This window comes from Coregonus lavaretus (genome assembly GCF_964263955.1).
Source record: "Coregonus lavaretus genome assembly, chromosome: 2".
NCBI classification, from domain to species: Eukaryota; Metazoa; Chordata; class Actinopteri; order Salmoniformes; family Salmonidae; genus Coregonus; species Coregonus lavaretus.
The window spans coordinates 4,251,934-4,265,039 of record NC_139989.1 but is presented as its reverse complement, the minus strand read 5'-3'; the positions used below and the strand labels follow the sequence as shown (position 1 = coordinate 4,265,039).

The window sequence follows — 13,106 nt, the reverse complement described above, 5'->3', positions numbered from 1 at the left end:
AATATACATTCTACTTTGCTACAGAGAATAGGCTATCGTGTCAGCTGCTCTATACAGGTCACTTCTATCTGCAACATCCTGAATGTCTAGGAGTAGGCCACTGCTTGTTCACACACAGGACTCGGCCTGAGCTAGTCAGACTAGCCACCTGAAATGCCAAACAACTGGGAAATAGGACATCCTGGCATGTCTTCAGAGATGAGTGAATCTGAACAGCACCAGGTTTAGAATGAATTCTTGTGAACAAGCACACAGACAAGGCTGCCAGGTCCCAATCTCTGGAAATCACTTTCTCAGAATGTAGATGAGGTTCGGTTCCGTTGCATAGGCTAGATGAGTTAGAGACAGTGTAACAGTTACAAAGACTAGACTATGTGATGGGAGGAAAGTGCATTCTTCTGTCTTCCTCTTTCCCTACCTAATAGTAGATCAATCTACTATTGACACTGTGCAGGCTCTCTCTCTGTGTGAACTAGAGATTCCATCAGATTCCTTGTATAGATGGCATCCAGTGATAATAGTTAGTATTCAACTTTATATAGCCTAGTAACACACATGGTTCTAAATTCCATGTGATTTTACATGGATCCACCAATATAGCGGAATAATCACGTTATCCATTCCAATAATCTGGAGTCTATAGAGTGGGATTTCAGCAGCTGTAGAGTGGTGCTAAGGTCCTCTGTAGCTCAGCTGGTAGAGCACGGCGCTTGGAACGCTAAGGTAGTGGGTTCGATATCCGGGACCACCCATACACAAAAAAAAAAATATGCACGCATGACTGTAAGTCGCTTTGGATAAAAGCGTCTGCTAAATGGCATATTATTATTATTATTATTATTATTATTATTATTATTATTAGTAAGGCTTCCCTGACTTAAGAGTACTATAATGTATGACTAACTCATAGTGTATGTTGCTGACTAGTAGTCTTAATGGCTGCGCCGTAGATGAAACCAGTGCTGCACAGACTGGTAAAGCCCCTTAATCTGATTAGTCCTGGGAGAGGAACACACACACACAGATACACACAGATACATGCTGGACGGGGCTTGGTGATGGGAGCCATTCGTGTTTCCTTCAACATTTCCTCAGAGAAACTCAGCTTCTCTTTGGACCACAGACTGGTGAGTTTTACACGCACGCGCACGCGCACACACACACACACACACACACACACACACACAGAACCACCCTTTGTGCTGTCCACTTATGTCTGTTTCATGCTGCGTGGTCCCATGGTGTTTATACTTGCGTACTATTGTTTGTACAGATGAACGTGGTACCTTCAGGCGTTCGGAAATTGCTCCCAAGGATGAACCAGACTTGTGGAGGTCTACAATTCTTTATCTGAGGTCTTGGCTGATTTCTTTTGATTTTTCCATGATATCAAGCAAAGAGGCACTGAGTTTGAAGGTAGGCCTTGAAATACATCCACAGGTACACCTCCAATTGACTCAAATGATGTCAATTAGCCTATCAGAAGCTTCTAAAGCCATGACATAATTTTCTGTAATTTTCCAAGCTGTTTAAAGGCACAGTCAACTTAGTGTATGTAAACTTCTGACCCACTGGAATTGTGATACAGTGAATTATAAGTGAAATAATCTGTAAACAATTGTTGGAAAAATTACTTGTGTCATGCACAAAGTAGATGTCCTAACCGACTTGCCAAAACTATAGTTTGTTAACAAGACATTTGTGGAGTGGGTGAAAAACTAGTTGTAATGACTCCAACCTAAGTGTATGTAAACTTCCAACTTCAACTGTACGTCTCAGAGTGGCTAACATGGAAGGTCTCCTACATGCGTATCAGAGTGGCTAACATGGAAGGTCTCCTACATGCGTATCAGAGTGGCTAACATGGAAGGTCTCCTGCATGCGTATCAGAGTGGCTAACATGGAAGGTCTCCTACATGCGTATCAGAGTGGCTAACATGGAAGGTCTCCTACATGCGTATCAGAGTGGCTAACATGGAAGGTCTCCTACATGCGTATCAGAGTGGCTAACATGGAAGGGACAAACGGGATAAACAATTCTCTCATTCTTTCACAATTTCAATAAGTTGTAGTGTGTTAACAGTTATTTACCCTGAACGTGTTTGTCTCTCTGGTCAGGACACTGTTAAACCTGGCTTGCTAGATTCGATCACTCAGATAACAACAGACAACATGTAAACGAGCAGGCTGAGCAGCTTACCATAGAATCATGGCAGTGTTAATGCTTTTGGGGAGGTTCTGTCTGGGTTCCATGGCTTAGCTACCAAATGAGAGAACTGCTAGAGAAGTGCCTTTCCCTTAATATTCTCTGTCTAGCCGTCTATTTAGTTTAACTCTCCGTTTATATTTCTGCCCAATTAGCCTGAGCCTGGCCCGGGGCAGGACATGACTCTGCTCTGTGTAGGTGAATTGGGGGCTGGAGTTTACTAATGATTACAGGTTTATGACCCCTTACATAAGTCTGTGACTTTACCAACCCAAAGAGAAGGTAGTTGATGACCAAGAGAATGTGCACCTCCCTCCCTGTCCCCTACTGCAGGGTTTCCCAGTGTGTGTGTATAGGTCTACACAGTCTTCAACAGTATGTGTGTATGTTTTTCAATATATTGTGGGCCGTCTTAGTGTATTTGTGTGTGTGTGTAGCCCCAGTCCTCCTCTCTCTGGGAGTCTAATCAGAAGCTAGCTCCAGCTGGCAGCCGTGTGGGGGGGCTCCTCTGCTCTCCTCTCTCTGAGCTCTTAATTAACTCTGGGCCTGAGAGCCAGAGCACCGCTTGCTCCCAGACTTCACATGCAACCATGCGGGAACACTGACCTGACCTGTAGTAGCACCACTGGAAAAGTAGCCCCAGAGAAGCACTCTCATACAGCTTCCATATTGTTGAAGCATAACTTGAAGGAAAAATCCACTCAAAACCACTTATTCCTTTAATGTGCAGTGTTAAATAACACTAATATGTGAGAACAATATTTTTTGTGAACAAATGTTTCATTTTGGCGTTATAATAAGGTTGGTATCAACATGGGAAATCATTGTGGAAATCTGTTGCAGCTCAAGTAAACTACAAAATCCACAATGCAATGCTCTCTCTATGGGCTGGCTGGCTCACAACGGCAGATATACTTTTGATGAGATGGGAAACGTTGCCCATGCTACGTCAATGGGCCGCATGGTGCATTCTGGGCAGTTCTGGGTCAAGGAGCGCTCTCCTTCAAGGAGTGAATGGGAGTCTATTGGGCGCTAGCTCAAAAACCCAAGATTAGCACGAATTTCGTCAACAAGAAGTACAACATTACAAATCTTTTCCGAGATGTGAGATAATGAACTTGCTATCTGAAGTATCGCAAAGCTTTGGAAACATGACATTACGTACTTTCGAGGAAAATAGGCACGTTTCTCGACATATACACTGACTTTGAGAAGGGATTACGTGACGATTATCTTAGCAACCGCGTGACGCAGCATGACAACATGAACGTGATAGGTCGACAGTCTGCTGGGTGGGACGTTGTACGTTCCTTCATCCATTGGATTCCTATCTCCTTTCTATAATATCTCTGGCAACTGCACCATGCAATGCACCCTGGACTAAAGAGGCAGACAAATAGGAAAAATGTGATAGACCAACCGTTAAATTACACATTTCTTGAGGTAGGAATATTGCAAAAATATGATCAATGGCTCATTTGAGAGAAGACATCCTCCTGAGTCAGTATTGAAATCTGACATCGTTTTCGCGATCTAAAAGTTGTATTCCCATTAACTTACGGTGTAGTGAGAGCAAAAAGGCAATTTCAGAATGTGGGAGGGACATGTCCCCCCCCGTCCCCAGTGAAAGTTGCACCCCTGGAGGTTCCACTGTTCTACACAGCTTATTGTGCTGGCCAGGGTAAAGCTACACACACTCATTTAGTTGATCTCTAGATGTGAGGTACTGGCAGGCAGTAACTCCAACTCCTTTGAAACAGAACCCTGTGGTGTATCCTGCCTAGTGTAGCAGGTCCCAACTGGGTTGTGAATGTTGGCGCAAGGCATAGGGGTAGTGGGCATTGTGCAAGGTAGAGTTGGCAGAGTGGAGCGGGTGGTAGGTTAGGAAGATAAGATCAGTTTATGAGGTAATACATTGGATAGAGGACTGCCTTGGTGTGCCTGTTCAGTGCTAGAGTAGTCTCTTTCATTCACCAACATTGTTTTACTGGAGTACCTAGAAGCCTTCAAGGGTGGTGGCAAGGCTAGTACGAGTGGAGTAGGAATGGTGATGGTGATTTTCTTCTGTTTAGTGATGGAACGAGGTTGGTGAACTGTCAACAGAGAAGAAGGTTTAGCATTGAGATAATCCATATGGTGGAAGAGAATGCTAACAGCACGTAGTCTAACTCTCACTCACTGGAGCTAGAGAGGGAGTGGAAAAGCTCTGAGCAGGTCTGGCCAGACAGAGGCAGTCTAATCTATGATAGGCAAGTTAGGTCCTCCATGTAGTATGAATGTCCTGAAATTTTGCCATTAAATCTGTATTTGATTAAAAGGTCTATAGCGGAGCCACTGTAAGTCAATTGGGTCAGTGTGAAACTACTCAGATCTCAGGATGGAGATGGAGAGGCAGGGATCACACCCCCTCTCCCCCTCTTTCCCTCTCTCACCTCTCTCCATCTGCCAAATCTGGAGAACATGGGCAATTTGTTGCATTAATCACAATGGATTAGTGATTCTCATTGCTTAGTCATGCTCACAAAGCCCCTCATCAAAGACTGGCCTGCATTAACCGCTGCCCTACACACACACACACACACACACACACACTGGTGCCCACTGCTCCTTGGCCATAGAAAATACACACCGCCAAGGAGAAATATACACTGAACAAAAATATAAACGCAACGTGCAACAATTTCTACGATTTGTACTGAGTTACAGTTCATATAAGGAAATCAGTCAACTGAAATATATTAATTAAGCCCTCATCTATGGAATCCACATGACTAGGAATACAAATATGCATCTGTTGGTCACAGATACTTTTAAAAAAGCCCACTGAAGTCAGTTACGATGCCGAACTGCAGTCAGGTCAAGACCTTGGTGAGGATGACGAGCACGCAGATGAGCTTCCCTGAGACATTTTTCTGACAGTTTGTGCAGAAATTATTTGGTTGTGCAAACCAACAGTTTCAGCAGCTGTCCGGGAGGCTGGTCTCAGACAATCCCGCAGGTGAAGAAACCGGATGTGGAGGTCCTGGGCTGGCATGGTTACATGTGGTCTGTGGTTGTGAGGCCGATTGGACGTACTGTCAAATTCTCTAAAACGATGTTGGAGGCGGCTTACGGTAGAGAAATGAACATTGAATTCTCTGGCAGCAGCTCTGGTGGACATTCCTATAGTCAGCATGCCAATTGCACGCTCCCTCAACTTGAGACATCTGTGGCATTGTGTTGTGTGACACAACTGCACATTTTAGTGGCCTTTTATTGTCCCCAGCACAAGGTGCACCTGTGTAATGATCATGCTGTTTAATCAGCTTCTTAAATATGCCACGCCTGTCTGGTGGATAGATTATCTTGGCAAAGGAGAAATGCTCACTAACAGGGATGTAAATAAATTTGTGCACAAAATCTGAGAGAAATAAGCTTTTTGTGCGTATGGAAAATGTCTGGGATCATGAAACATGGGACCAACACTTTACATGTGGCGTTTACATTTTTGTTCAGTGTACATAGGATAGCTGTCACAGAGAGAGAGACTCCCAGACACGGTCTTCCTCTTTCTCGCTCTCTTATTCTTTCACTCAAAGCTCAGAAACACATGCTATTGACAAAGGAGAGCAATTTGTTCTTGCACTCACATATACACAAAGGTTTAGGTCACTATACTTAGTCAGCAATAATACCGTACTCCACTCAAGATACATTTTATTCATACGTCACAGCAACATACAAATTTGCACAGTCATAAATGCATAGTAGTTATTGGCTAAACCTTACACTGGCAGTGGCACCCATTCATTTGTAATATACAAATAATTAGGCCTACTTTACTTTTTTAGCATGAAGTCATAGTGTTTATTTGCTTTTGTTTCTTTGAATTACATTCTGAATTCGAAGTGTGTTTTTATGTGCCTCTGTAGCTGCCTCTGGTGTAAATCACTTCCTGAAAGTCCTTTCGAGTGGACAGTGTACACCTCACATGTGTGCCACCTTCAGGGCTGTGTGTATGGTAGCGGGCAGTCTAGTGTTAAGGCAGTCTGTATGGTAGCGGGCAGTCTAGTGTAAAGGCAGTCTGTATGGTAGCGGGCAGTCTAGTGTAAAGGCAGTCTAGTGTTAATGGTAACGGGCAGTCTAGTGTTAATGGTAACTCTGGCTGAGTTGTACTAGTGTGCTTTAAGGATAGGCTAAAGAAACCGCTCTTATTTTCACTTGCACAAGTTCTCTGTGTTTTAGAATGGTAATAAAACATTGAAATCAAAGTGCCTTTCAAAACAACCAAGGACACTGTAGTAAGAAGTGTAATATAAAGTTATGATATGTTATAAAACAAGATGTTACATGTCTTGTCTCTTTAGGCGGGGCAGAGCGATGGAGCCCCGTCCACCAGCGATGACTCCCTCTCTTGCCGCCATGGCTCCTCCGCCGACCCTGACCTTCAACCTCTATCCCGGCCCCGACCCCCTGGCGACCTTTACCCTATCCAGGGTAATGTGGAGGGGGCGACGCCCCCGTCCCTGCTGTCTGGGTGTGGTGCCCAGGTACAGCCGGTGACCTCTGACCCCCACAGTGAGGAGAGTAGACTGAACGGGCTCAACATGGCCGCCTGGTCCAGCCCTGTGATAAGCCACCCTGAGATAAAGCCCTACCCCTCCAGGATCATGAGGCTCTTCTCTACCCAGAGGAAGTTCACCGTTCCTGGGGACAGTCCGGGCCCTACCAGGCCCCTCTCCTTCCAGGGCCCTCCATCCAGTGCCGGGGGCCCGCAGGCTTTGCCAGGCCTGTCAGGGCTGGCCGTCATGGGCTCCTTTAAGAAGCTGCGCTCCTCAGTGCTCCAAGGCATCCAGAACCGAGGGACAGCCAATCTGGATGGAGAGTACATCTCAGCAGCCAACCAGGGTGGAGATAATGGAATGGTCACAACCAATCAGAGCCTAAGACTAAGGTGTGGGGAGGGCTATAGAGTGTCCAATGGGGTTGGGATGAGCCCTTATGGTTCTGACAATGAAAAAGAGGAGGAGGAGGTAGTAGATGAGGAAGATGGACTGCAGAGAAACACACGCTTCTCTAGGAGTATTCGGAGAGCGTATGGGGCGGGGCGCATCTCACTGCTGGTCACCGGGCAGAACCAGAACGGGGAACGAGGGGAGGCTCCAGAACAGGGGGTTTCAACCAATCAGAGGCCAGTTTTTGGCTCCGGTTCAGGGTCAGAGGTGAACCTCCATTCGGAGGAGAGTGTGAATGTCAACGTGCTGAGCAGACTGAGCAAGAGCGCAGACAACCTACACCTCTTTAAGACCCCTTTCAGACGCAAAGCCCCTTCTCCCTCTCCCTCTCCGATAAACTCACCAGGTACCGATGGCTCTGTAGGGGCCAATGGGGGCCCCAGCATACAGAGATCAGCCAGTGCCTCGTCCGTGGACCTTAGGGACCGCAGCCAGAGCCCTGGACGCCTTAGGAGTCCCCTAGGGGCCAAGGGCCACATGTTGAAGCTAGTGGGCAGCATGACTGACCTGACCGTGAGACGCAGGCCTAACCCGTCCCCCGTCACTTCCTCAGGCTCCCCCGTGACTCCCCTGTCCCCCCTCAGCCGTCTCCACGACGACTACTCCCGCCGCACGCCCTGCCTTCCCGCCAGCGACCGTCAACGGCGGCCCTCGCCCGCCAGGACCAGGAACGTCACTCCGGTATCACTGGAACACACGCCAACCGTCCACCCCCAGGAAGGACCAGACCATGTCTTCAGTTTCCCAACCTATAGTGAACCTCTCGCTACAACCTCATCTCCCCTGAGGAGCAGCCTGTGTGAGGGGGGCAGGTCTCAGGAGGGACGGGGAGACGGGTGGAGAGCACAGTGTGACTCCGCTCCACTCCCCCAGGGGGAGCCCTATGAGAGCCACAGCAAACACAAGCCGGAGGTCAACGCAGAGGTCAAGACGGAACCAAAGCAGGTAAGAGAATACTTTGATGCTCCAATCTGCTACACTGGCTCAGTCCTACTGTAGTGCTTTGGAATGGTTGGACTACTGATCTGAAAGGCATCAGGTGAAAGCGATATGCTGGTAGTGACACCATCATTTTATCACATATTCCTATTGATCAGCGGGCTCAAAGGGAAGGATATTGGGTAATTTGGGGAGTAGGTTTTAGATAGTGAAAAGTCGTCATGGGGGTGAAGGCAGACAGTCTCATCCTTATCAATTGGAGCCGAATGATCCGTTGTAAGGCCTTTATCCTAATAATTTGATCTTCTGGCAGTGACCTTTGTCTTATGAAATGGAACGTAGCAGTGGAGGTATCTGGTGGTTTATGAAGGGATCTTTCATTGGTCTCTTAAAGTCATTTAGATAAGTGAGTGGAGGCGCGTGTCTCTAGCTTACCAAAGAATCCAAAGCTTGCATGCCCCAGCCTAGTCCAAAGTTCCTGTCCAACATGATTGGTCAAGTCAGTTGTCAATCAGGCTCTACAGCCTAGCTGATTGGCCCCAGCCCCGTGTCACATCTACTGTCACTTTCTCTGTGTGTTATAAGCGTCGGTCTAGTGTATTTGTCCACACTGTGATTGCGTGACTCCCAGCAGCGTCACGTGTAGGCCAGCTGTAGAGGCCATCCACTCTGAAGGAGCAGAACAGGCACAGTTAATCATTAGGTATTGTTTATGATTGGTGGTGGGATTGGTTGCGTAAGCAAGCAGGGCTCCCGTTCCAGTGTGCTATGGCTGGCTGGCTGGTTATCAGTAAGAGCAATGCTGTCCTCTCCCCTCCTTCTCCCAAGCCCTCCCTTCCCCACTCTGCCCTCAACGACAGGCAGGCAGGCAGGCCACAGGGACAAAGTCCACTAGTCACGCTGGGCCTTGGAGAGTTTACAGAGCGAGATCTAGGAAAACGCTACCGACACAACCAGGAATAATACACTGTCTGGGTTGTTAGAGGACTGAAGATTGATCAGAAGAGTGGTTTATTTGATTGAGGACCATGATGGCAGATTTGAGTTGATAAGATGGAGAGAAAGGAGCTGATTTTCATTGCTTGAAGAGAGAGAAGCAGGCAGGGGAACGTGTAGTAGAGGACTAAAGGAGAGGGGGACCCAGGCCTCGGGACAGAGGCCTGTGAGTGTGTTGTTTGACCATGGTGCTGATCCACTGTGTACCTTTCCAGTGCATATGGACCAGACCAGCCCAAGATCAGGAGGAGCAGGAGGTAAGAGAACATCTCTCTCTTCTGACAAACCAATACCAATGACAAACAAACTGAACCAGTTCAGTACACAGTATAGTAGTAAGCTCTATGGTCAGTTACAGACAAACCACATCCTTTCGAATGGGCAGAAATGTGTTCTCTTCTGTCGCTCCTCCTTGTGTTTACACATACAATTTGATAAGACTTTTTACATTTCTTGAGGTGATGTGATATGGGAAAAGAATGTGCAAAGATAAATATTCCATATTAGTGACATTAGTACTGACCTTCCACATTTGACACGTCAGTTAAACAACATGCTCTGTTTTTGATTAACAGACGTTCTTTCCTGAGGATGTGTTAAATGTTAGGAGCAGGCGTTGTGGGACATCTCATTGACCTTTCACCTTTTCTCTTACCCTCAGGGCACGTCAGACGAACAGGGCAGAGAGGCACTATTAAAGGGTGAAGAGAAGCCCTCTCCTTCAGCCACCGGTACCCCTCTCACCCAAACATGTTCCCTAGACTCTCCCACATCACCCATGTCACCTACATCATCCACGGCAACAGGCGCAACGGAAACATCCACGTCCGTCACCCCCAGGCGGAGGACGGGCCGATCGAGGCCTCGGCCAATCTCTGACTACGCTCAGCTGGTTGCCAGGAAGTACGCCATCCCCGAGGAGGAGGTGGAGCTACATCCTGAGGAGAGGACTACAAATGGAACTCCCTGTCAGGACTTCAAAAGTAATGGAGGCTCGCAGGACAGAGACAGCCCAGAGAATTACAATATGAATGGAGATCTCCAGTGCCGGAGGAGACGGCCCATGTCTGTGATTGGAGGAGTGGATCTGTACGCTTCAGCTGGACCTGAGGAGAGAGAGGACCGCCTGCCCTCTGTAAGCACCTCACTGTTAAACAATGGCTAGATATACTGAGATAAAATAAAATAAAATACAATTTTATTGGCCACATGCGCCGAATACAACAGGTGTAGACATTACAGTGAAATGCTTACTTACAGCCCTTAACCAACAGTGCATTTATTTTTTATAAAAAAGTAAAATAAAACAACAAAAAAGTGTTGAGAAAAAAAGAGCAGAAGTAAAATAAAATAACAGAGAGATTTGTAACACCTGTTATATTCCAGAGGAAATGCCCAGTATGTCAAATAATGTCCTGTTTGTGATTGACGTGCAAAACCCCTGGACGTTCCCAAAGGCCCCTAACACTGTCCTCTCCATGTCTCTCTAGCCCCTCTCACGCCCCCCTGTCCCGTCCCACCAGGTGCCCTCCTACAGGGCGGTGTCGGCCAGGTTTCGCCCCTCCACCTTCTCCCAGAGCACCCCCATCGGACTGGACCGCCTCGGACGACGCAAACTACACAGAGTCCTCAGTGGTACGGGAGGGAGTGTGTGTGAAAGGGAGGAGGGAGTGTGTGTGAAAGGGAGGAATAAAGATGGAGAGAGCATGTTTGTGTGTGAAAGGGAGGAATAAAGATGGAGAGAGCATGTTTGTGTGTGAAAGGGAGGAATAAAGATGGAGAGAGCATGTTTGTGTGTGAAAGGGAGGAATAAAGATGGAGAGAGCAGGTCTGTGTGTGAAAGGGAGGAATAAAGATGGAGAGAGCAGGTCTGTGTGTGAAAGGGAGGAATAAAGATGGAGAGAGCAGGTCTGTGTGTGAAAGGGAGGAATAAAGATGGAGAGAGCAGGTCTGTGTGTGAAAGGGAGGAATAAAGATGGAGAGAGCAGGTCTGTGTGTGAAAGGGAGGAATAAAGATGGAGAGAGCAGGTCTGTGTGTGAAATGGAGGAATAAAGATGGAGAGAGCATGTTTGTGTGTGAAAGGGAGGAATAAAGATGGAGAGAGCAGGTCTGTGTGTGAGAGGGAGGAATAAAGATGGAGAGAGCAGGTCTGTGTGTGAAAGGGAGGAATAAAGATGGAGAGAGCAGGTCTGTGTGTGAAAGGGAGGAATAAAGATGGAGAGAGCAGGTCTGTGTGTGAAATGGAGGAATAAAGATGGAGAGAGCATGTTTGTGTGTGAAAGGGAGGAATAAAGATGGAGAGAGCAGGTCTGTGTGTGAGAGGGAGGAATAAAGATGGAGAGAGCAGGTCTGTGTGTGAAAGGGAGGAATAAAGATGGAGAGAGCAGGTCTGTGTGTGAGAGGGAGGAATAAAGATGGAGAGAGCAGGTCTGTGTGTGAAAGGGAGGAATAAAGATGGAGAGAGCAGGTCTGTGTGTGAGAATGAGGAATAAAGATGGAGAGAGCAGGTCTGTGTGTGAAAGGGAGGAATAAAGATGGAGAGAGCAGGTCTGTGTGTGAAAGGGAGGAATAAAGATGGAGAGAGCAGGTCTGTGTGTGAGAGGGAGGAATAAAGATGGAGAGAGCAGGTCTGTGTGTGAAAGGGAGGAATAAAGATGGAGAGAGCAGGTATGTGTGTGAAAGGGAGGAATAAAGATGGAGAGAGCAGGTCTGTGTGTGAAAGGGAGGAATAAAGATGGAGAGAGCAGGTCTGTGTGTGAAAGGGAGGAATAAAGATGGAGAGAGCAGGTATGTGTGTGAAAGGGAGGAATAAAGATGGAGAGAGCAGGTCTGTGTGTGAAAGGGAGGAATAAAGATGGAGAGAGCAGGTCTGTGTGTGAAAGGGAGGAATAAAGATGAGAGAGCAGGTCTGTGTGTGAGAGGGAGGAATAAAGATGGAGAGAGCAGGTCTGTGTGTGAAAGGGAGGAATAAAGATGGAGAGAGCAGGTCTGTGTGTGAGAATGAGGAATAAAGATGGAGAGAGCAGGTCTGTGTGTGAGAGGGAGGAATAAAGATGGAGAGAGCAGGTCTGTGTGTGAAAGGGAGGAATAAAGATGGAGAGAGCAGGTCTGTGTGTGAGAGGGAGGAATAAAGATGGAGAGAGCAGGTCTGTGTGTGAAAGGGAGGAATAAAGATGAGAGAGCAGGTCTGTGTGTGAGAGGGAGGAATAAAGATGGAGAGAGCAGGTCTGTGTGTGAGAGGGAGGAATAAAGATGGAGAGAGCAGGTCTGTGTGTGAGAGGGAGGAATAAAGATGGAGAGAGCAGGTCTGTGTGTGAAAGGGAGGAATAAAGATGGAGAGAGCAGGTCTGTGTGTGAGAGGGAGGAATAAAGATGGAGAGAGCAGGTCTGTGTGTGAGAGGGAGGAATAAAGATGGAGAGAGCAGGTCTGTGTGTGAAAGGGAGGAATAAAGATGGAGAGAGCAGGTCTGTGTGTGAAAGGGAGGAATAAAGATGGAGAGAGCAGGTCTGTGTGTGAGAGGGAGGAATAAAGATGGAGAGAGCAGGTCTGTGTGTGAGAATGAGAGGCAGAGTGGGGTAGGATATCTGTAAAAGAAGAGCAAAGCAGAGGAGAGCTTTGAAAGTTACTGTGTGAAATGAAAGTGTGTTTACCATCTTTCCAGAGTGTAATGTGTAGAGCAGGGTTCCCCAACTGGCGGCCCGTGGGTGGTTTTATTTGTCCCCCCAAGTTTTTCATTTTGTTTTTATTGTTGGACATAAAAGACTAAAACAGCAGGAAATCAGCAAGTGATTTCAATTTAAGAAATCTGTTCCCAAGTATTCCCACGCATAATAGAGTGAAACGTGATCGAATACAAATGTAAGCAATGTTTGAAATGATTATGTTTTAGTCAAACATTATATCTGTTTGGGCTACTTGCGGTCAATTTGCCTTCTACAAATTATTTGTAATCATGTCGCGGCCCCCCGA

At 47.0% G+C, this 13,106-nt stretch overlaps 1 protein-coding gene across 4 annotated transcripts in view; it reads left to right on the top strand.

Moving 5' to 3' along the window:
- The window catches only part of LOC311101904 (uncharacterized protein), a 30,073-nt gene that overhangs the window by 2,797 nt on the left and 14,170 nt on the right, over positions 1-13,106 (top strand). Inside the window, exons 1-6 of one of the 4 annotated variants that reach the window (XM_084143141.1) lie at positions 895-1,127; positions 1,274-1,416; positions 6,553-8,145; positions 9,351-9,392; positions 9,797-10,270; positions 10,626-10,770. In XM_084143141.1, coding sequence (XP_083999267.1) covers positions 1,384-1,416; positions 6,553-8,145; positions 9,351-9,392; positions 9,797-10,270; positions 10,626-10,770 — 2,287 coding nt within the window. In that variant the 5' untranslated portion in view covers positions 895-1,127; positions 1,274-1,383. Of the gene's footprint in view, positions 1-894; positions 1,417-6,552; positions 8,146-9,350; positions 9,393-9,796; positions 10,271-10,625; positions 10,771-13,106 lie in introns of those variants that run through there. The other 3 variants (XM_084143139.1, XM_084143142.1, XM_084143140.1) reach the window with 3 other exon arrangements.